This window comes from Cavia porcellus, unplaced genomic scaffold (assembly GCF_034190915.1).
Source record: "Cavia porcellus strain 051 isolate PalLab524CR breed Dunkin Hartley unplaced genomic scaffold, mCavPor4.1 scaffold_6, whole genome shotgun sequence".
Classification (NCBI taxonomy): Eukaryota; Metazoa; Chordata; class Mammalia; order Rodentia; family Caviidae; genus Cavia; species Cavia porcellus.
Genome location: NW_026947489.1, coordinates 95822778 through 95845502, shown reverse-complemented (window position 1 = coordinate 95845502; position 22725 = coordinate 95822778). Strand labels below are relative to the sequence as shown.

The window sequence follows — 22725 nt, the reverse complement described above, 5'->3', positions numbered from 1 at the left end:
GCGCTGTATTCTGGGTGTTGTAGTTTTCTAGTGCTAAAGAGCCGCCCATTCCTGAAAACCCGAAAAAGGTGGACTACAATACCCAGAAGGCTACGCGGCCAGGCGAACTCCCCAGAAGCACCATGTGCGGCCCACCTTTGGGGGAAGATGCCCCCAGCCCAGCAGCTTGCCGGGAATTGTAGTATGTGTTGGCTTCGGGTTGAAGGTGTGGAGGGTCCAAAGTCTGTTGTCTTGAACCTGCCCCTTGCCCTCCCCGGGCCTCAGAGGAGCCGTTATGAGCTGCTTTTAAGGACCGTTACCATCCCGGGTACTCTGTGAGAATTTAAGCCCCCTGTCTTCCTCAGCGGGCCCCTGGATGGCCTTGGCCTCCGGGAAGGTGTGCACCCCCTAGGCCTGAATATCGCTGCGCCTCGGCCTCCAGTTACCAGGCTCCCCAAGCTCGTTGTGCCCGCGGCTCCTTTTGCTTCGCGACGGCCCCTCCGTGAGCGCGTGCGTGCAGGCTCCAGGGAAGGACTTCGTGTCTGTTCTCGTTCTGTGCTCGCAAGCCTAGAATTTGATCCCATTTCACAGACTACAATGTGTGGCCTAGCAGGTTAGTAAAGCACAGGCACACAGCGAGAAGGTGGCAAAGTCAGTATACAAGTCCCTCAGTTCCTCTGAGTGACTCTGGTTTTACAACCACTAACGTCCTATTGTCTGACTCAAGCACCACCTAAGGAGATCTGTTAATTTAGAAGGTACCTGCTACACTGTAATCTTTTTTTTTTTTTTTTTTTCTATTTTTGACCTTATTGAATGCTTCAGTCCCTTGGAGTCCCCTCACCCTCACTGAGTAATCTCACTTGAGGTGTGAAAAGACAACCCAAAGACAAGGTTCCCATCCTTGGAGATTTCCTATTCTCTGCTGGGTGTGGTGGGTGGTGAGCAAAGCACGGTTTAAGAGAGCTATGTGGCCAAAAGGGAAGTGAACTTTGCCTTTGGGGAACTTTACATGGGAAGGATAGGGTAGGAAGAAACAGTTCCCATTTGACTCAGGGAAAGAAAACCAAATCAAACAGCGCTAAATATAGTCAGCTCTTTTTATATCAGTGACAAGAGTGGAAAAGTAAATATGACTCAAAGCTGCAGATCATCCCCAATTATTTCTGTTTGACTTTGAAAGGTGTCAAGGCTGAGAGCTGTCAGCTATGTTCACCTTTCTGCGGCCAAGACTGTTGTCAATATGGTGCATTTTTTCAGCTGCAGGGGGAGAGGCCAGAGGTGAGAATAAACCTTGTATGTGTTAGATGGCATTAACTTTTCTAGATGTTTCACTCCTTTATTTCAGATGGCCTTCTAAAGTAAATAGGGAAGGGGCCTTGAAGAAAAGTGTGCTTGCCCAGGAACACTGGCGACACCCAGCTGCAGAACTGAGACCAGAGGGAGTTCTAATCCAGCCCAGTGCCCTCTTTTCCTACAAACAGGCAGCCAGCCACTGAAGAGAAGCTTAAGAGCATGGCCTAGGGAGTGTAATTATAGGGAACAAAGTGCTGGTTTCTGTGCATTGTGCCGCCTTTGGGGTTCAAAATCTAAGCAGATCACCTTGCTTGATTGTTTAATACAAACAGCAGTTTTTTCCCTGATGGAGAGCCTTTCTGGGGGTAGGCAAGCAATGAGGCTGTTAAAACCCAATTCAGAATGCAAGTACAAGTCCAAAGTTCTGTAATCCAGCACCTCTGAGAATCTCTAGGTTAAAAAAGAGAACCTAATGAGAATCTAATGTCGTGGTACCTGCCTGCAATTCCAGGACTTTGGAGGCTGTGGGAAACCCTGTAATTGGCTGCCACCTTAAAATCTGCAGGCTGCACCACCTTAACTCCCTTGCCTACCTAGCTTGTTTGATCTATTCAGGAATTATGTTAATTAACCCAGCCTTATGAGCCTGCTAGCCTGGGAAATTTGAATTTGACCTATAATCCTTGGTCATGCCATTGTTGCTAAGTTACCTGTTGACTTCTCAGAACCCAAGTCCCTCTGTTATAACTTGAGCCCCGGTATAAAATCCAAGGAGGCAAGAGACCGAAAATTTAGTGGCAAAGGCTTTATTTCCAGGCCTGGCGACCAGTCTCCGGGAGCCAATTTGGAGACTGTCCCCTAGGAGCTGAAGGGAGGACTTTAAAAAGGGGCTGGAGGAAAGGGCGGGGGGAGAGAAACAAAGAAACCTGTAGAGCCATCAAACTTGTTGACCCGAGTCTGGAAACTGTATTGCTGTCCACTTAGCTCTGACAATCTAGGGAGTTTCTGGTGTTTTTTAAAAATTATTTCCATCCTGCAGACTGACATTATCTCAGAGTGGCACGTCTGCAGCAATATTTGGAGAAGAAAGTGGACAGTTAATTATCTCAGGACAGCTTGTCTTCGCTAGTGAGTGCGAAGGGGTCACAAGTTATGAGACGCTGGAACTTAAGTTTTATGAAGACCTGATATCTAACTCATTTGATACATACAGAACAAAAGGAAAGCACCGATTGGGGTTTGGGCCATAGTATTACCCGGTAATTTGTTTAAGCTAAGCAGTTCTTAAAATTGGGGCAGGCTCATTTTACAACAGATCATCACCGGGTCAGGGGGAGGTCACCAGAAACCCAAATTCTTTATGGCCTAGATAGATAGGTGAGGGGAGAGGGAGGCAATAAGGCGCCATACAGAACAGAAAACGGCGGTAATGTGTCAAGGTCAGGGTAAAGGGTTAAACTCACACGCAAATCTCTCTGCACACAAGCAGGTTACTTTAAACAAATGTAAGTTAATTGCCATTCTAGTTTTCCTTAGCTCTTTAGCAGAGAATAGAGGCTCTTAGCAGTGATTAACAACCCTTGTTAGCTTGTTTTAGCACAGCTTCTGTAGTTTGTAGAGAGCAACAATGGTTAACATATCAATTAGGTGAGATTCTTGCAATTCTTTACAGAGGAGAGTGTTGCTCAACAGATCAATTAGGTCCCTTAACATATCAGTTAGGGAAAAAGGATAAAACAAACACATTTAGTAAGCCCCTATACAGGTTTGCTATAATACACATATAACAAAGCTATTTTCTTAGGGTACAACACCTCCTCCTCAATACCCTATATATTTATTACTCCTTCCGTGAATAAAGGAGACTTGATTGGACTTCGTCTTGTCTCCATCCTTTGTGTCTCTTGTCCCCTCTTCATCTCCATTCCCCTTCTAGGGTCTCCGTGGACTTACCCACAGGCCAGTTCAGGAGGCTGAAGCAAGAGGATCACAGCCAGTTCAAGTCCAGCCTATAAAGTACACAGCAAGACTCTATTAAAAAAAAAAAAAAAAAGGACTAAGGATTTAGCTCACTGGCATAAGTGGCATAAGGACCAGAGAAAGAAACTGAAAGAAAAACTTTGAGGCATTCTGCTATCTCAAGACTGTTTAAGTTATCCTTAGATCTTGTATGATCTATAGTTTCTCTGTAATGAATTGAATTGTAGGCTACTAAGTATATATGATTACTTTTTACTATTTATTTTTGGTGGTGCTAGTGATCAAATCTAGGGCCCTATACTTGCTAGGTAAGTGCAATACCGTTGAGCCACATCCCCAGCCTTGCCAAGTATCATTTTAATGCCAACCTTTGCATAGATTTAAAATCACATTAGTATCAAACAGTCCTCAAAAAGGAACAAATTTATGGGCTGGGGATTTAGCTCAGCAGCATAAGACCTGCCTTGCGAGCAGGCAGTCATGAGTTCCATCCCCGGTACCAATAAAAAAAGAAAAAGACCAAAGAAAAAAAGTAACAAATTTACAAAATTGAGTCCACAGATAATTTCCTGGGTCCCAAGGGTACTTGTCTCTCCCAATTCCACTGTGAGAAACAGTTTTCCACTCTCAGTTCTAATTGGTGGAGGGTTAGCCAACTTATGCAGATATGCAAAAATACATAATCCTGTGTCCTTGTAGATAATTGTTATATTTTCTACAGTTAGTATCTAATTCTCAAATTTCCCCCACTGGGTAAACATTCCCAGCCTTCTGAGCTCAGGGCCAGAATAGGAGGCCTCTCCTCTTTGGCTCCACTGGTCACAGCACAGCTGAGGCACAAGCCTGTGAACCTGCATGGATGCTGCTGTGTGCAGACCCCCATTACCCCTTCCCAGCTGTTCCCCACAGCAATAGAACACAGGTTAAGCATGTAGGCCCCGGGGTCTGATCTTGGGGGCCTGATTGCTGGCCTCACCTCTGATTAATGAGCAACCTTGAATAAGTCATTTGATCTGGATCTCTCAGAGCATCAGTGGACTCATCTATAAGATAAATGAGATATATAGCAAAGCACTTAGGAAAATGGCTCCAGCGACACAGTCAATTAGCACACAATACTTCTAGGACAGTACAGTGTCAGGACAGAGTCAATACTCAGTCAATTACTGTTTTTTTTTTTTTTTCCCAAGAATTCAGCAGTGGTGCTATGATAACCAAAGAAAAATTTGGTAATCACAGAACTTAGTCCTTGCTGTAGCCCTGCATTATCGCAGATACACATCCAGTAGGCCCAGGAAGGTGTGAATCAGGTTGGGGTTTAAACCGTGTCACAGAGCATGCAGGACAGTTTAGGGCCAGGCGGAGGGCACACAGTCTCTGCTCTGAGTTCTTACCAGGAGGGGAGAAGCACCCAGCCTGACAGTCACAGTGAGGCATACTTCCTGAAGTGGTGTCTTCTGTTGGAAGAACTGGGTCCGTGGGCTAAATGTGAAATGGAGTCAGGAGACGGCCTTGCGCAGCTCCTGTGTCCCCTGGAGCTCACCCTCCAGAAGGGACCTCTGCCTCTTGACTATGAGTCAGGACCACTGTGGGCCCAGCCTCCTGGTTGCTGCTGTGGTTTTAAGAATGTGCCAGGTATTCCCTGGCCAGATGACACTTATAATAAAATTAGAAAAACCAGCTACACTTAAAAATCAAGGAACAGAGGCATCAGATGTGGCTCATGATAGAACACTTGCCCTGCGTGCAAGGATCTGGTCCAGGGATCCTCGGGACCACAGAATTTTTTTGTTGAATTAATTAATGTATAAATGAACAAATACAGGAATAGTGGGAAAGAGGTTATATGGTCTTGGGGAGGGGGTGGAAGAAGTAGAGGCCAGGAGCAGGACATGCAGCATCTCTGCCCCTGGCACTGTGCGAGACTGCTCAAGGTTAGACTTCCGCAGCCTCCCTTTGACCTTAACCCTAACCCATGGGACCAGTGAGCAGCACGGGTGTGATCCACGGCTTGTTTTTTGGTTTTCTTTTTGAGACAAAACTGGCTATGTAACCCAGGTCGGTCTCAAACTTGAGAGGATCTTTCAGCCCAGACTCTGGATGCTGGTACAAGTGTACACCACCATGCCTGGCTAATTCTTGTGCTTACAGTGAATCATGGGAAGCTGCAGTGCTGCTTAGTGTGAGAAGGCAACTCCTGAGCGTGGTAGCACTTTGGCAGGGGCAGTACCTTCCCCGCTCAGAAAAACACGGGTGAGCTTGTGCCTAGAATAGGTATCCAGTCGATTTCAGTCTGGGGTTAGGTTCTCTCTGCCAGATGGAAAGGACCTGTGCGAAAGCTTTTGGATTTGTTGTGTTATTTGTTTGTTTTGGGTATCAGAATCAAACTGGATCTCATGCTTGCCAAGCGGCTACCATGCCACTGAGCTCCATCCCCAGCGTGGGTTTGTGTTTTGGACATTTAAAAAAATTTTTTCCTTTTGTGGGGTTGGTGACAGTGTCCACCCTGAGGGCCGTGAGGACTGAGATAAACTTACAAAAGCATTCGGAAGTCTTAGTGCTGGGACAGGGATGTAGCTCTGCAGAGAGCGCCAAGGCCTTGGGTTTGATCCTGACTCTAGGAAAAAGAAACAAAAGAAATAGAAACGTGCAAATAGAACGTGCTCTGTGGACGTGCTCAGGGTTCTCACTGCTCAGCCTGAATTTACTTATTTACTTTATTTAATTTTTGCTAGTATATGTTTGCAGGACAGAACGATTACACTCAAAGTCTGAGCTTAAAATTAGGCATTTGAAGAGAAATCTGGGGCTGGGGATTTAGCTCAGCGGCATAAGCGCCCGCCTTGCAAGCAGGCAGTCGTGAGTTTGATCCCCCGTACCGATAAAAAAAAAAGAAGGGAAACCTGGCACGCACCGCCCCCGAGCCCGCCCACAAGCTTCCTTCCTCCATAGGGCCACACCCCTCTCTCCGCCCCTTCCGCCGGGCGGTTTCGCCCCGCCTCCGAGTCCGCAGTAAACCGCACGAAGATTGGGTCTTGGCGACGGCGGCGGCAAACGCTGTGCGGAGCGGTTCGCGGCGGAGCGGTTCGCGGCGGAGCGGTTCGCGGCGGAGCGGTTCGCGGCGGAGCGGTTCGCGGCGGAGCGGTTCGCGGCGACCGGGGCCATGGCCGTGACGCGGTGCGGAGCGGAGCTGGCGCGGGTGTAGGATTCCGTGACTGCTGACTGGACACCGGGGCGTGTCGCTGTCCAGGGCGAGTGGGTACCCCTGGGCTCGGGCCGTGCTCTGCACAGCTGCCGGCGAAGCTGCCTCCCTCCCGTTTCTCGCTGTCTAGATGAAGGGTGACAGCCAGGAAGGGTAGACTCTGTAGGTCGGGCGGAGGACGACACTAGTCGGCGCTGGTGAAGGCCCCGGGCCCGCCTCAGCCCGTAGCCGCACTATCTTGCGTGGGGGATTCAGCCCCGAGTGAACCTCCCACAAGCCCCGATCGTAAAGGCGAGGACGTGGGAGCCGTAGAATGTGTCCAATGCGCTTTTGTGGGAGGAGAGGGCAGATTCCACCGGGCATGAACCAGTCGCGTGGCGTGGCAGTGCCCGGACTGACCTGGGGAATGGGTTCGAGATGGGACGATCGAGAGACAACGGGCTGGAGCGGGGTAAATTCAGTCCTAGCAGCCCGAGGGCCCCAGTGGAACCTCTTCTGTTAAGGTTGTCTGGCCTTCGGAAACAATGATTGAGACCAATAGCTGGACTCAGATGAACAGCGAAAAATCACCCGCTGCCACGTTTTTACATTGACAACTAAAATTTTTTCTCTGAAAGTTTAAATAATCGACAGATGAGTTACAAGTTTTTTTTTTTTTTTTTTTTTTGTGGAACCGGGGATTGAACTCATGACCTCATGGTTGCCAGGCAGGCACTTATGCCACTGAGCTAAATCCCCAGGCCCCTCCCCTTTTTTTTCTGAGGTGGATGAAATTGTAAATATTGAAATTTAAAATAAAGCTTTCATGTTGCTCATTCGAGCCTGCAATGGAATCTCATATGATTCTGTTTCCAGTAGTTGGAATTCCACATCCCCCTTTTCCTTTTCATAGGTCCACTTTATTTCCACATAGACTTTTCAAGGCCAGTCGTTCAAACGACAGAACCAGACCTTGTCTCAAATAACAGTAGCAAAATTAAATAAATAAAAATAAAATGTTCTTTAAAAGCTGTTTTGCTCTGGGTGAGGTGCAAACTTGTACTCCCCACATGTTAGGTTGAGTTAGGACCACTGCAAGTTCAAGGCACAACTTTGAAACTTAGCAAGACTTTGTTTCAATAAATAAAAAGGGGTTAGTACTCTAGCTCAGTGTAAAGGTCTTGTTTTTTTTTGGTTTTGTTTTGTCTTTTTTGAGACAGGTTCTCACTATGTAGTTCAGGCAGGCCTCAAACTTACTTTGTAGCCCAGGCTGGTCTCGAACTCCCAATGATCCTCCTGCCTCAGCCTCCCTAGTGCTGGGATTACAGGCGTTAGCCACCAAGTCTGGCAAAGGTCTTGTTTTCAATTCCCCAGTACCAAAAAAAAAAAAAAAAAAAAATTATAGTAATTATAGTATACTCTTTTGGATTGAGTTTTACAATACTATTTGTTTTGTTTTGTTTTTTTTTGGCTTTTTGAGAAGGGCTAGCCTGGAGTTTGCAGTGATCCTCCTGCCTCAGCCTCCCAAACACTAGGATTACAGGCGTGTGCCACCACACTCAGTGAGTTTTATAATTCTAAAATACACTATTGATCAAAACAATATTAGTGGCCTGGCATGATTGTGCACACCTGTAATCTTAGCACTTTGAAGGATAGCTGTGAGTTTGAGGCCCACAGGGGCTACAAAGTGAGTTCAAGGCCATCCTGAACTGCATAGTGAAACTTTGTCTCAAAAAGACAAAAAACGGGGGCTGGGGATTTAGTTCAGCAGCATAAGCGTCTGCCTTGCAAGCAGGCAGTCATGAGTTCGATCCCCGGTACGGATAAAAAGGAAAAAGACCAAAAACGGGCTGGGGATTTAGCTCAGCAGCATAAGCGCCTGCCTTGCAAGCAGGCAGTCGTAAGTTCGATCCCTGGTACCAATAAAAAAACGAAAAAGACAAAAAACAACATTTGATAATAGCTAAAAAAAAAGTTTCCTTTAAAATGCCTTTTTTAAGTAGTAGGTAGCTTTTCTTTTTATCTTTCTCCCTCTTCTCCTCCTTTTGGAGCACTGAATCAAAACCCAAGGCTTTCACCCTGAGTTACATCGCCAGCCTGTCTATCTTTCTCTCCCTGTCTCTCTTTGTCTTTTTTTTTTTTTTTGGTACTGGAGATCAAACTCAACCTCACGCTTACCAGGCAGGTGCTTACGCCACTGGGCTAAATCCACTGTTTCTCTTGTCTTCTTGTTTTCTTCTTTCTCCCTGTTTTTCTTCTTCTTGTTCTTTGTTTGCTTTTTTGGGACAGGGTGTTGTTGTGTAGCCCATACTGGCTTTGCCTGGTTTTTCATGGCAATCCTCCTGCCTCAGCCTTCCGAGTGCTAGGGTTACAGGCATGTGCTACCACACCTGGCTCTTTTTTTATATATATTTTTGAGGCTAAGTCTCCCTAACTTGCTATAAATTAACCAGGTTGGGCTCCAATTGAATTCTGCCTCACCTCACAGTGCTGTAATGTGGGTCATCATGCCCAACTATCTTTTTCTTTTTTCAATTCATACATTCATGTATCTATGTGCATTTGTATATTTACTAGAATGAAGAGAGTTCTTTCTTTTTTTTTTTTTTTTTTACAAGGCCTATATATGCAGCCCAAGCTTGAAATTGAAGGTAAATTATTGTGGCAGTATCACTCGATTCTTTGAACACATCAGAAATCACAGGCTAGAAAATCATTTGGTAATCTGTCAACCCAACCGCTGATTAATAGTGATCTGTCAACTAAACGTTCATTGTTCTCAGACTTTGAAGCCAAGGCCTAGAAGCCACCGCCTCCTGGCAGGACTCTCACTAACTGAGTGACCCGACAGGTATGTGCTGAATGGCCCCTCTGCAGTGCTTGGGGGAGGCAGTGGGGCCTTGGGACTGGGATGGGCACCAGGAAAGGAGAGCCTGCAGGGAGATCCTGAGCTTCCTGGGCGGCCTGTACCAGCTGAGTTGGAAAATATCCACACTCCAGAGGTTATCATCTTGTTTTGCTGTCTTCAGAATGAGAGTAAATCAGAGATCTGGTTTCACTGGATTGTTGTGCTGATCAGATGGAATTGAGGACATCCTTGTCACATAAAGTACCAGACCAACTGTGGACAGGAGACTGTACTTACCCTCTCGCTTTGTAAAACAGGGTTGAGTTGCACTTAACCTGTGAGCAGAAGCTTTGACACATGCTTTCTCATTGCTTTGTTTTATTTGCAGTACTAGAGTTTAACCCAGGGCCTTCATACTGAGCTACATCTGCGGCCTCTTACTGTATATTGTAAGTCAGGGTGTTGATAGGTTGCCCAAACTAAGCTTCAACTTGCCATCCTCTGCCTCAGCCTCCTGATCAGCTGGAATCACGGGCCTGTGCCACCTCGCCCCACTTCTTGGAGGTTTTGAGCAGATGGTGACCTCTGGATTAGACTCTGAAGGCCCATGCTAGCTGCTGTGTCAGGAGCTGAGGTCCCAAAGTGGCAGCAGGAACCATCCAGTGGCTGTCGGTGATCCAGAGCAGGAGGGCAGTGTCTGTGAAGCAGAGGTGGGAGCTGGCAGGGCACTGGTACACGAAGGGTATAAGAAGGAAAACAGGGGCTGGGGATCTAGCTCAGCAAAGGGAAAAGACAAAGAGAAGGAAAACAGGAAGTGTAAGGATTTTGGCCTAAGCAAATAGTTTGTGTTTGCTTGTGCTTCTTTTACAAGTCAGGGTCTCACTGTGCTCTCCAGAATCCTCCTCCCTCCAGATTCCTCCTACCATGCCTCCCACAGAGCTAAGGCCACAGGTGCTGCTACTGTGCAGGAAGAGGAGAAGGCTGCCCTGGCTGTGACATGTCACACGCTGTGACATGTCACACTGAATTGGGTAAATGAGGGAACCTTGACCTCTGGTGCCTTTTGATCTTGCAAGACTACTGTATGTATCATTATCAATCCCACAAGTGGGAGGAAGCTGGATGTGATGTCCTATACTTATAACCCCAGAACTCAGCAGAGGCAGGATAACAGCCACAAGAGGCCAGGCTGGCCTACATAGCAAGACCCTGCCTCAAGAAAAAAAAAAGGAAGAAAGAAAGAAAGGAATTGGAAGGAAATGCCCAGGGCCACATGGCTGCTTCAGGGACAAAGCTGAGAGCTCTCCTGCCTGGACAGGCTCCCTGTGATCCATCTTGGCATTACCCCTCTGTGGGACACCAGCCCCACCCATTCCCAGCTGTTCTCTGGAGTGAGGGTCTGAGCTTGGACAGAGCTGTAGTTAAGATGAGAGCTATGTCTCCGCTCCCTCAGTGTTGGCCCTGCGAACTGACCCTGTGCCCCTCTTCCCATAATTGGCAGCCTGAGGAGGTGGTGACTTAAGAGGCCCCGCACGCTGGAGGATGTGGCTGTTTAAGCAGCAACCACTCACCAATAATGAAAGGCCAGGAGTGGGAAAGCTGTATAAAAATAGCACTTAATAGTTAACTGAAAAACAATATATTTTTGCAACTATTGGTTCACAAGAAAATAATTGGGTCCCAAGGCAGGGATGACTCATTTTCATGAATGATTATATTGATCATTGGAGGGAAATGGATGTGTCCCCTCTGGCAGCTGGCCAGCGTAATCACTGGTCTGTGAGGTGGTGGGAGGAGGAGCTGCTGGCTAATGAGCTGAGCCAGCGCGTGGGAGGCCACGAAGCCTGGTTCCACTCAGTCCCCAGAGCTTCCAGGGTGGCCACAGGACACCAGTTCCTTCTTGACCCACAGCACATTTGTTTCCCTTTTTCCCCAGGAGCAGCCAGCTAGCGGCAAGCAGCTTGTTCTGAGGGAGGGAAAGCAGGTGGAGGGAGAATGTGACCCGGGTGTTTCCCTTTCCTCCTCGGGACGCACTCCTAGTCCTGGTGATCATGGCCAGGCGTGGTGGCACACACCTACAGTCCCAACACTGGGAGGCTGAGGACTCTGAGTGTAAGTCCAGGCCCAGCCTGGGTAACTTAGCAACTTTGTGAGACTCAGACTCAAAATGAAAAATAATAAGGGCTGGGGATGCAGCTTGGTGCAGATACCCTGGATTCAGTCACCAGCACCGCAAGAAAAATGTTCCAGGGGGGCTTGTGGGCCATGGGCCTGGTGTGTGATGGGTTCCACACCCCGCACTCTTTTTTCTTCATCCTCGGCGCGTCTACTCTTCATATCAGGGGAAGTGGGTATCAGTAGCTAAAGTTCACAGATGAGGAAAAGACCAGCGTCACCTGTCACCCACCTGGCAGATGGTGCAAGGCTGCAGAGTGCACTGGTGCAAAGGCGGGAAACCAAACAGTAATAGCGATACAGGATGGGATGCATTTCCTGGGAGATGACTGAGCTGTGCTCAGGTTTGACCCAGTGCCCTCTTAGGTCCATCTGCCAACACCACAGCCCCTTGCTCAGAGCTTCCCACATGACGCTGGGAACCTCCTGGGGACAGGTGGCTGCTATTGCCAGAGGCCTGGGGTGAGCTAAGGTGACGAGGGAGCTGTGGACCCTTCTCCAACTAGGACAGAGGGAAGCCAGGTGAAGAGCTGCGTGCTGGGCAGAGTGACCCAGGTCAGCACCGGCTGGAAAGGGAGGAAAGAGTCCAGTGAGGTGGCTGGTGTTGGTGTTTCAGTATCACTAGGGGTTGAACGCTATGAGTGACGAGGTGAGGCAACGCCCACGCCAGGTGCGTGCCCTCCTTGTGGAGAAGCCTAGTGCGGACCAGAGGTCCAGGTTCTGATGGCCCGAAGAACTGCGAAGGCTTGGCAGGCCCTTCTTGTCCTGTCTGGGAGGATGGGGCCTGGGAGAGAAGTGAAAGGCAGCTTATAGCTGCTCAGTGAGAAGAGCCTAAGCCTCTGCAGTGGAGTACAGCGGGCCTGTGATCCTCAGCCTCTTGAGTGCGCAGCAGACTTGGGGTACAAATTCCTCCCCTGCCTCAGAGCCCTCGGGCTGGTGCCCGAACCCTGTGGAGAACTAGGAGGGGGCCTTGGCCTCAGGCCCCTGGGGCTGAGTGCCACGTTTCCTCCCAGCCCCACCTTGACTGCAATGACTCCACCACCTGCATCATGTTCCTGCCCAGGGCCAGGGCCACTCAGTGGTGTTCATGTTGGGAACCAGAGGTTGCATGACCCCTGGTTGTATCATTGCTTGGTGCCCAGGTGAGGGTTGGAAGCTCCTGTGAGGCCCGGCTCACTCAGGTCTAATGCCCTCTGCATCAGAAGCCCTGTCCTCTTTGCAGGTGAGAAAACTGAGGCAAAGGAAGACAGGCATGTGAGGCTTAGTGTTTATCACCCTGCTCAGGTCTCCCCCCCCCCCCCCGTGTTGTGGCTGGTTCTGTGGCCAGGTGTAGGGACTGGAACTCAGGCCTCTCTGTGGAGTGGGCTGGGCACGTCAGTGTTTCCTGAGGACTCAGGTCATAGCTGGGCCTGGCTTTGGTGTGAGTGTCCACAGAGGAGGTTCCAGAAAAGGGTTTTTGAGCCAGCACAGGAGGAGGCTGGACATGGGTTGTCAGGGTGGCCACCTGTCCCATTGCCTGGGGAGCTGCCTGCAGGCTGGGATGGGGCTTTGGGCTAAATCTTGGTCCCCCTTGCTGAGCTGTGAGGGGACAGTGGGTTCTTTGCAGACCTGGGAGCCTGGCCAAGGGTATAAGCCACCTAAGTGCACCTGTCTGCTATGGCCTGTTCCTCCCAGCTGTTATCATTTGCTGCTGCCCAAAGCCTTCTGTGCTCCCGAAGGGTGGGGCCCATGTTTTCCTGGGTCTCCCCCAAGGGCTCTGCTTGTCTGGAGCATCTCAACCAGCAGTGCAGGGTACATTAGGGAGTGCTGTTGCCACCAGCCCTGGACTCCCACACATGCTCCTGTTCCCGAGGCCATCCTCTTGGAGTCCAAGCAGCTGCCAGTGTGTTTCTGCAGATGGCCTTCAGGTACCCGGAAGGGAAACCATCCATTAGTGGCCCTGCCAGCCTGCGTCGTGCCCATTCTGCAGCAGAAAGAAAATATGGTGACAGCATAGAGCCCCTCTGTTGGTTCTGGGTCCCCTTATCACACATGGAGTCGCCCTTCTCATTTAGTATTGCTAGTGTAAAGTGAAATAATTCCTCACTCTCTGAGCACATTAAAGATGTGGGGCCAGCCTGGAGGAGGGGCCTGGGATGGCTGTGGCAGGACTTTCCTCTCTCATGTCCCCATTCCTCCCGCTGCTAAACAAAGGCTAGGGGTGGCTCTCAATCTTGCTCATGCCGGAAGTGCTTCACTGGGTCCAGGAGGGCCTCAAGGCTGCCAGCCAGTCCGGTTCCAAGCGTGACTGTGTGGCCTTCTGCCATCAGGGCAGCAGGCCAGGGCCTGTGGGGAGTGGCCCTGGGTGGAAAAGCTGCAGCCCTCGATACTGTGGAGTCAAGACTGATGCCAGTTCCCTGTGACAGGACTGCAGCTAAGTGGCACAAGGTTGACCGTTTTTCCAGGTAAACTCTGTCCTTACGTTCTGGAGAGAGCTCTTACCAATGACAGGTCACCCCAGAGCCTCTGAGCCTAGGGCCAGGTCTCCTCCCACTCTCTGTCTCCACTCCTAACCCCAAGGGCCCAGCCCTGACCAGCCGGCCTGCCTCTGTCTACAGGTCCTCTGGCTTGTTCCGTGGGCTACTGGCTGCTGACCTCACCTGCTTTCCAGCGTTTCCCTTCCTCCTGCTCTGGCCAACCCCCTTGCATCGATAATGTTCCTGGTGGGCCTGACAGGGGGCATTGCCTCAGGCAAGAGCTCCGTGCTGCAGATCTTCCAGCAGCTGGGCTGCGCAGTGGTTGACGTGGACGTCATAGCTCGCCATGGTGAGTCCAGAAGTTGGCCTTGGAGGAGAGGAGCTGTCTGGAGCCTTCTGGGCTCAGCAATTCTGTTTGCTCATCTCACCCTCCCGCCTAGCCTCTTTCACCATAAGAGGGAGCTGTGCAAGCCCCTCTTCCCTGCTGCTTTCCTTCCCTTATCTTTGCTGCATCCAAGGGCACACCTCAGGTTCTTGTCACTTCACCTCTGGACATTAGGGCCTGTGGCTCCAGGACTGACCCCTCCACCTCTTCCTTCCATAGTCATCCAGCCAGGGTACCCTGCCCACCAGCGCATCGTGGAGGCCTTTGGCACTGAGGTCTTGCTGGAGAATGGCGACATCAACCGCAAGGTCCTGGGAGACCTGATCTTTAAGCAGCCTGACCAGCGGCAGCTGCTCAACGCCATCACCCACCCGGAAATCCGCAAGGAGATGATAAAAGAGACCTTTAAGTACTTCCTCCAGGGTGAGAACCGGGCCTGTGTGAGGGGAGTCTCGGGAAAAGCGCTGGGCCTTTAGCCCTTAGGAGATGAAGAGACCCCAGAGGCTCACAAGGATCCACGAGAAGGATGTCAACTTTCTGGTAGACAGGTGTGATGGCAGCCAGGGACATTGCAGTCACAGACCTGAGGTCACGTCCTGGCCTGGTCAGTTTCTACCTTAGGGCTTGACAGAGGGGTCCAGGGCTACAGGCCAACTTCTCATCTCTGCCAGTTTCTCATCTCTGCCACTTCAGATGGCTCTTAGAATGGTGACTTGATTGTCACACAAACACGCTGCAGTGAGAGCAGCTTTAATGGCTCCTGGGAAAGCTAGTTTGCAGACGAGTTGGGGAAAGATAGCCAGGGTGGGCTCCAGGTGGGGGATTACCCCTGGGACCGGCTCCCAGAGCTTACTCAACAGATGTAGGGGCACCAAGGTATGCAGGGCCTTGAGGGAGGGGGCATTAGAGAAGCCAGGGTCTGTATGTGGACAGCAAGGGCCTTCCCAGGGTCACATGGGCGGCCCAGCCTGTTCCCACACCTTGCTGGCAGGGGCCGCTGAGTCAGTCATGGGATTGGGGAAGCTGGCCAGGGCCTCGGATCTTTCTGCCTGCGCGCCTGTCTTCTACCATCAGTCAGACACTATGCCTTGCTTTCTGGGATCTGTGGGAGCTTCCTAGGCTGTCTTCATGTCATGTCCATGGCCAGACCCCTTATTCAGTCATAACTCGGGCTTAGTAGAGGGAGGTAGAAGGGTGATACGTCGGATACTCATGCTGATACCCTGCTCTGTCAGCCCCACTGCTTGGGCCAAGTTGTGCTGGCTATCCCAGCAGCAGTCCTCTTCCTCCTCCCCAAGAAGGCACTGTACTGTGCCTTTGTCCTTTCTCCTGCGCCTGTGTCAGGTCCCTCCTGCACCCGCCTTGGGCAGAGCCTTCTGCCTTCCACGCCTGCCCTTTGCTTTTGCTCCCAGAGCAGATACCAGCACATCTGCCAGGCCATCAGGCCAGGAGCTCCTCGCTTCTGAAATGAGGTGTCATATAATGTCACCAGCACCGAGTGCTGCCTCCGTGTCACCCGCCAGCTTCCTGCCTCCTCCTCCACCACTGCTTAAATAAAAGCCAAAAAGCTCTTTTCAGCTCAATAAGGTGAAAAATGAGATGACAGCTGTGGCTTCTACAGTCCTAGCTTCTCCCTGATGAGTATAACAAATACAACTGTCAAAGTTGGTATAATCAGACATCAGATAAGATCACCAGCTGCTGGGGAGGACTCGGCAGGCAGACGACGTCTTCATAGAGTCAGGGTGTGTGCAGGGCTTATCAAAAGGCAGATGACAGCTGAGTAGCCCTCTGCTGGTGACTGAAGCCTAGCCACGGATCCCAAGAGGACCAGGAGAAAGGACAGTGCCAGGGAGGCTTTGGGCATGTGGGCAGAGGGGAGATAAGGGGACCTGGTCTTTTCTGCTCCAAGCTGGGTCACAGAGCAGGAGCCTGCACAGCCAGCCTCCTCCTGGGGGGGGACAGTGGCCGTAACAACTGTTTCTAGAACTCAGTGAGCTGGTGGAGTGTGCACAGGCAGGCCTCATTTCACCTTTCCCAGCAGCCTGTGAGGCACAGGTGAGGCTCCTGAAGGGCCAGGGTCACAGGCCAGAAGTGGGGGTATCAGCAGCAGCTGAAGCCAACTCCCTTCCCTTCGTCCCCTAGAGTGAATGTCTCCTGCGACCTCCCTGCATGGGCATGGTGGCACCTGGTTGTGTGGCTGGGGGACGTTGGGTGCCTCCTCTTGTCATCCACACAGAGTAAGGAGAAGCAGAAGCTGTGCCCATCTCTGGGCAGCTCCCTCAGATGGGACTGGCCACCCAGCTCTGCTCCCCACTAAGCAAAGTTGTCTGCAGCCTCCACCTGGCTTTTCCCTGTGAGTGTGGAGATTGCATGGGTTGTGTTAGCTCAGAGATAGCCCACCCTTTTGGGGGGTCTCTTAGGTGCAAAGGTGCAAATAGAGCAGAGACTTCTAGAACTCTCCCCAGTGTCCCACAAGCCTGGCTATGTCACATCTTTGCTCAGAACTCTGGGTTCAAGACCAAGGTGAACCAGCAGATATGGAGGTGCAGACTTGTAATCCTAGCACTCAGGAGGCTGAAGTGGGAGGATTGCTTCAAGTTCAAGGCCTGCCTGAAGTACATAGTGAAACCCTGTCTCAAAAAAAAAAAAAAAATCAGACGAGCATTGTCTGCTGTGGGCACACCCCTTTGGGAAGGGCAGGGCACATCCCTATGCCTTGGGCTTCACAGGCCTCATCCTAGGCTTCTCCCCTGCACCACTGGCTTCAGGCACCAAGTCCTCCCTCATCTCCAGCCAGTGCCATGCCATCCCTTGAGGTTCTCCCTGAGCTGAGGTGACTCAGTCTCCAGCGAGTGTGTGGAGCGGATTGGAGTCTCAGGTCTGCCCCAAAGACGACCCCTTCTCTGGGCGCTCGCTGGATGGCACCCCCATCACAGGAGCTGCTTGGGAGCCCGGCATAGTTGACCTTCGGTTCTGGCCTCTCCCCAGGGCACCGCTATGTGATTCTTGATATCCCGTTGCTATTTGAGACCAGGAAGCTGCTCAAGTACATGAAACGCACCATCGTGGTGTACTGGTGAGTCCGGCAGCCTTGGAGGGGGTTGAGCCCAGAACAAGCCCTGTGCCCTTGGCCTTGTCCTGATGGGATCCGAGATTGGGGCCTGGACAGCAGTGCCCTGAGCTATGAAAACAGCTGTGCCAGAGCCAGATCCACCTGGGGCAGATGCGGGCCTAGGCTCCGCTGCTCCCGAGCCTAAGGCACCCCATGCTGGCTGCCCTGCTTTCCAAACAATTCCACACTGCTGCTCAGGATGAGGTTGCTAGGGCAGGTACAGAAGAGACAGGGCACGCACTGGCAGCGCTATGTGGAGGGGTCAGAGCCTGGCAAGCAAGGAGCTTTGTTCTCAGAATCCCAGGCCAGGAAGTGCACAAGAATGCAGGTCTGCCGAGCAGCGGATTCAAACTGACTGGCAGAGAACCTGAGTCCTAGTCCCCAACAGTGGCAGATGAGGCTGCAGGGCTAACTTCCAGGCTGCCACCCACAGGGACACAGCCACTTGCTGGGCACCCAATATTCAGGTATTTGGGGCACCTGGAGGCAAGGCCAGATTGCTTGGTCACCATCCCCAACGACACTCTCTGGGCTGTCACTTCAGGCCCAACCTGGGATGCAGCATCCCCTTCCAAGGGCTGTGCCTCCCCTGCAAACCTGCACCTTGGTGCTCTTGTTCCCTGCTTATAGACGACATCACGTGGGCCGGGTGCCCATGATGTCCTCAGATCCTCTGTGCCTTGGTAGCACAGTGGATCTTTCTGCCAACGGTCAGAAACAGGGACTTTGGGTCTCAGAGTGAGAGAGGCAGAGTAGAGGTCTGAGTGCCAGTCACACTGTTACCAGCTCAGGAGGTTTGGCCTTCCAGCGAGGCCAGAGAGTTGAGTGCTGCTTCCTTTCAGCAGAGGATCTGCATGAACCTGGCAAACCACACCTGGCTGACAACCAGACCTAATGACTTTATAGTGGTGCTGGGGACAAAGACCCAGGGCCTCATGCTTTCCAAACAACTCTACACTTAACTGCATCCCCACCCTGATTATTCATATTTTTGAGGAATTTTAACAGTCGTGGCATATGTACACAGGCAGAAATCCCAGTGCAGTGATAAGCATCAGGCCTTCAACTCCAGTATCCCAGGGAGGGTGGAGGGTGTGGCTCCAGGCCACCTTCGTGGGGACAGGCAGCACCCACAGCCTTAGCTTCAAGCTGGCCCTGTCATCACCTGGGTCCCCAGCTCCAAAAGAAGGTTACATAAGATCCTGACCTCAGCGAGGTGGCCACAGCCCCAGCCCCTGTAAAAAAGATGTGCATTGTCACAGAGAACAGCCTCACTGTACCTGGCTGGGGCTGGTCTGCTGCCAGTCCCAGAGAAGGAAAGGCCCTGAGTTGGAAACCAGGCCCTGAGATGAAACCTCCCATTTCACAGCCCGGAAAGCTGAGACCCAGGGGGTGGGAAACAGTGGTGTGAACATCTCCTGGCCTGCAGTGGCCAGGCTCTCAGGGTGGGGGGCTGGCTGTGGCAGCCATGCCACGCAGCTCCTGTGTGCCAAAGGCAGGAGGGGGCTTCCTGAGAAATGGTGCATGGGCCCTGTCAGGTGGTAGAAGAGGCAGTTGCCCTTTTCTTGGGGTTGGGAGACCCACAGTGCTTCACTTAGTCTGCATGCCTGATCCTGCCCTGAGACTGGGTGCAAGTTTTGAGTCCTTGCTGTCATTCAAAGGCCCTGGGCTTGCCTGTCCCCATGCCTTTGGCACTGAACACAAGCAGACACCCTCTAGGTGTGGTGCCGGGTGAGGGCTCTGTCCTCAGGAGAGGGCATGAACGCTGCAACCTAAGCCCCAGGAACCTGCAGCAAATGCAAAGCCCAAGTGCAACATCTAGGGACGTGGGGTGCACTGATTACAAGCAATCCAGACCTCCCACACCATACCAAGGACCCAGGGGGGCAGAGAACATCACCCCCTCGCCATCCTCAGTGTGCAGGGAGCTCCCTGAGCCCCACCTCACCATCCAGTTCTCAGGGCGGTCCTGGCTGGGAGACCCTGTCCCCAAGCACCTGTCTGCAGCAGCAGGGAGATTGAGGCCCATGCTGCCCTTTGCCTGTTCCCAGCAATCGAGATACACAGCTGGCGCGGCTGATGAAACGCAATGGCCTGAGCCTCGAGGATGCTGAGGCCCGTGTCCAGGCCCAGCTGCCCCTGAAGGACAAGGTGCGGATGGCCAGCCATGTGCTGGACAACTCGGGCGAGTGGAGCAACACGCGGCGCCAGGCCATCCTCCTGCACATACAGCTGGAACGGTCGCTTGAGTACCTGCCACTGCGGCTTGGCGTGCTGGTGGGGCTGGCCGGTATTGCCAGCCTCCTCTACCTGCTTGCCCGCTGCCTGCTGCCTTCGCCACCCTAGCTGGGCACAGCCCTTGCACGCCTGGGTCTGGCTGGCCAGCCCTCCTCACTTCCCACCCCCCACTTTGGCGTCCCCTCCGGCTCTGTGACTCGAGGCCACACTGGTTAGACTGGGGACTTGGGCCCAAAGGCTCAGGCTTGAGTCCTTCCTGGCTTCTCCCCCATCGAAACCAGACCCCTTGTAGACTGAGGAAACCCTTTTGGAAGACAGACAGGGATGCTATGGCCAGCAGATGGGGAGGCCCTGCTGCGCCCTGGCTTCCCTCCAGGCCCCCACCCCAGGCCTCCTCCACACTGTTGGAGCCTGGAGCTCTCAGCACCCACTGGCCCTGCTGCTGCTCATCCTGTGCCTCCCTCCAGCGCCATGGCCTGGGACGTCTGCTGCCACCCAACCCTGCTCCGAAGGTGACTGGTTGGGGTCCCAGGGAGCCAGCCTCCCACATTCCCTATAATCTATGGGTGTCACCAGCGTGGAGCCTTGGCTCCTGGAGACATGGGCCTCTTGGAGTAGAACTTCCCTCCTCCTTGCTGCTCCTGCACTGTCTGCTCCAGTGGTGCTAAATAAAGTGTGATACAGATGCCGAGTGTACAGACCTGGTGGGTGACTCTGCGGGGCCCTGGCCACTTCCTGCCCAGGAGCGCCAGCCAGGTGCCCTGCACCTGAGAGAGGAGTGGGGTAGTCCCTAAACCTCCCATGCAATCACACCAGTTCAGGCATTAGCCCCCTGGCCGTGCTTGAGCCCTGCTGATACGTGGTTGTGCACCCGGCAGCCTGAAAAGGCCAGAAGTGTAGGTGACTGTTCCTGCAGCTGTAGCCACATCTGAGGCCCCTGCCCATCACTGCACATGCCCAGGTGACAGTTCTTCAACTATCTTTGAGCCCCTGGGTAGGGGAGAGGCTGGGCTCTGGGGGAGCTGCAGGACAGGGAAAGGGCTTAGGTGTTCCCATTTCCATTTTTAGAAAAGGGGACTCCCTGAGTGCCTGGGTTCAGACGCTGCGCTGCATGATGGCTACAGGACAGAAGGCTGTCCTAATGCTGGGCCCGGGAAGGAGGGGCTCCATCTGGGTTGCTGTGTAGCATGCCAGATTTCTTAACGGGAGCAGGGCCTCCAGTGGGTGGTCCAGTGCTGTCCCCCTGAGTGTTGTGACCTCCAACCTGGGGTTTCTGCTCCTGAGTGAGCTCTGTGGTGCTCATGTTGGGCCTTCCTACATAGAAAATGGAGGAACCTGTGTTGGTTAAAATCCCCAAGAACCCACAAAGTTGGAGGCTGAATGTCCCCCCTCCCCCATGTGCCTTGCTGTTCCCAAGCCGCCTTGCAGCCAGCAGGTGGCAGCAGGTGCCCAGGCTGAGGCCTTCTGGGCGATGAGGGTCTAGCTTTGCAGCCCCCACTCCAATCCTTGCCCCTTCCCTGGCCTGGTCACCTTGTCTTGGCCTAAGGCCACCCAGAAGCATGCATGCCCAGCCTATGGAGCACACAGAGCCCTGAGCTCAGGAATTTGTGTGTCCTTGAGGTCAGCGGTGTGGTGCCAAGGTGACCCCTAGCTCAGAGCTCCCCCACTGCCTGCACACCTGTGGGTGCCACCTTGACTGTTTGGTGTTCATCTCTGGGTGTTTGTCTCCTTCCTCATGGGGCCAGGAGGAACAGGGAAAGGCGTGGACTCTTGGTGACCCTTGGGAACCAGGTTGGAGAGAAGACAGCCACTATGGCCACTGAGGGAGGTGGGAAGGAGCCCTCTAGAGACACTGCCACCCTCCTGGAGCCCAGGTTGTACCCTGCTGGGCCTGGCACCTCTCTGCCTCCTACTGCCCTCCTGTCCTTGATCTACTCAGATTCCAATACAATTCCTGCTAATCAGCATGTCAATGGAACACGTGGGCCGTGCAGCACAGGCCAATTACAGGAAATCATTCCACAACAGAGCTTGGGCTCACCTGAGGGAGAGAGGGAGGGAGCGGCACTGGCAAGAGGTTGAGGAGCTGGGGATCATCCAGGCCTGGGCTCTGTTCTGGGTCCATTCCCTGTGCAAGGAGATCCAGGTCACAGGCCAAAGAGAGATGGGGGAGCAGGAGAGAGGTGGGGGAACGGAGGCCTGGGTGGAGCCCTAGGAATAGGCAGGCACCAGCCCTAACAGGTGGTCAAGGGCCTGGAAGCTGAGGACCTGTACCCAGTAAGGGCCATGCCAAGGGGCTCCCAGAACTGGGGTGCCTGGGGAAGAGGAAGACCCACTTCTGCATCCAGGTGGCTGGAGCGCAGAAGAGGACAGTGCCCTCCTCATACCTTCTGGCCCCTCCTCTGGCTCCTAGGAAATGTTCCCTTGGTGCCCAGCAGCCCAGCTTATGGGGAGGCTGAGGCAGGAGGATCCCAAGTTTAAGGCAAGCCCAGACAGCTTAGACTGTCTTAAGAAATGAAAGGGGCCAGAGCATAGCTCAGTAAGACAGTATGTACCTGGCATGTGGCAGGCCCTGGTTCCAATCTAGGTTCCAATTGGCGGAAGGACCTCGAGTCCCCTGCACTCTCCCCATCCCACCCACCATCATGACTGTCCCAGAAAGACCTTCCAGCGAGCAACTCTTTCCAGGCCCCCATCCTGGGTGATCCTTGGAGAGCAGGACCCCCATGCATTCCCTCTGCAGGAAACTGGGTCACTGTGGGAACCCTGGCAAGAGCCCCTGGGACCAGGACTCTTCCTCTGCTGCAGATGCCCTGCAAAGGCCTGGCAGGGTGTGCAGGTGCTTCAGTGAGAGGCCCTGGCCCTCTGCCCAGCATCCAGCATGGGGAAAAGGTGAGGCTGGGGGCCGAGTTCCGAGGGCAGAATGGCCTGGTGTGTCCTCTGCCAGTACCTGTGGGCCTTGTCAAGACCCTCTCTGTATTGGAAGGGACCTCCAGCCATGCTGGCCCAGCTGACGCCCCTACAGTCCCTCCCACAAGCCCGGTGCCCAAGCCAGTGATACGCAAGGGA

General features: G+C 52.6%; 1 protein-coding gene across 4 annotated transcripts; it reads left to right on the top strand.

The window, feature by feature from the left end:
* The first annotated feature begins 6261 nt into the window (after positions 1-6261).
* Dcakd (dephospho-CoA kinase domain containing) lies at positions 6262-20342 on the top strand. Of its 4 annotated transcripts, none has more exons than XM_005001877.4 (6): positions 6263-6432; positions 9223-9290; positions 14060-14267; positions 14523-14726; positions 17295-17382; positions 19470-20342. In XM_005001877.4, exons 3-6 carry the CDS (start codon positions 14156-14158, stop codon positions 19762-19764), a joined length of 699 nt encoding a protein of 232 aa, XP_005001934.1. In that variant the 5' UTR covers positions 6263-6432; positions 9223-9290; positions 14060-14155; the 3' UTR covers positions 19765-20342. The 4 variants fall into 4 exon arrangements, with proteins under 4 accessions (XP_005001935.1, XP_003465716.1, XP_005001934.1 ...); XM_005001875.4 differs by having other exon boundaries at positions 6263-6510; XM_005001878.4 differs by lacking the exon at positions 9223-9290 and having other exon boundaries at positions 6262-6432.
* The last annotated feature ends 2383 nt before the right edge of the window (positions 20343-22725 follow it).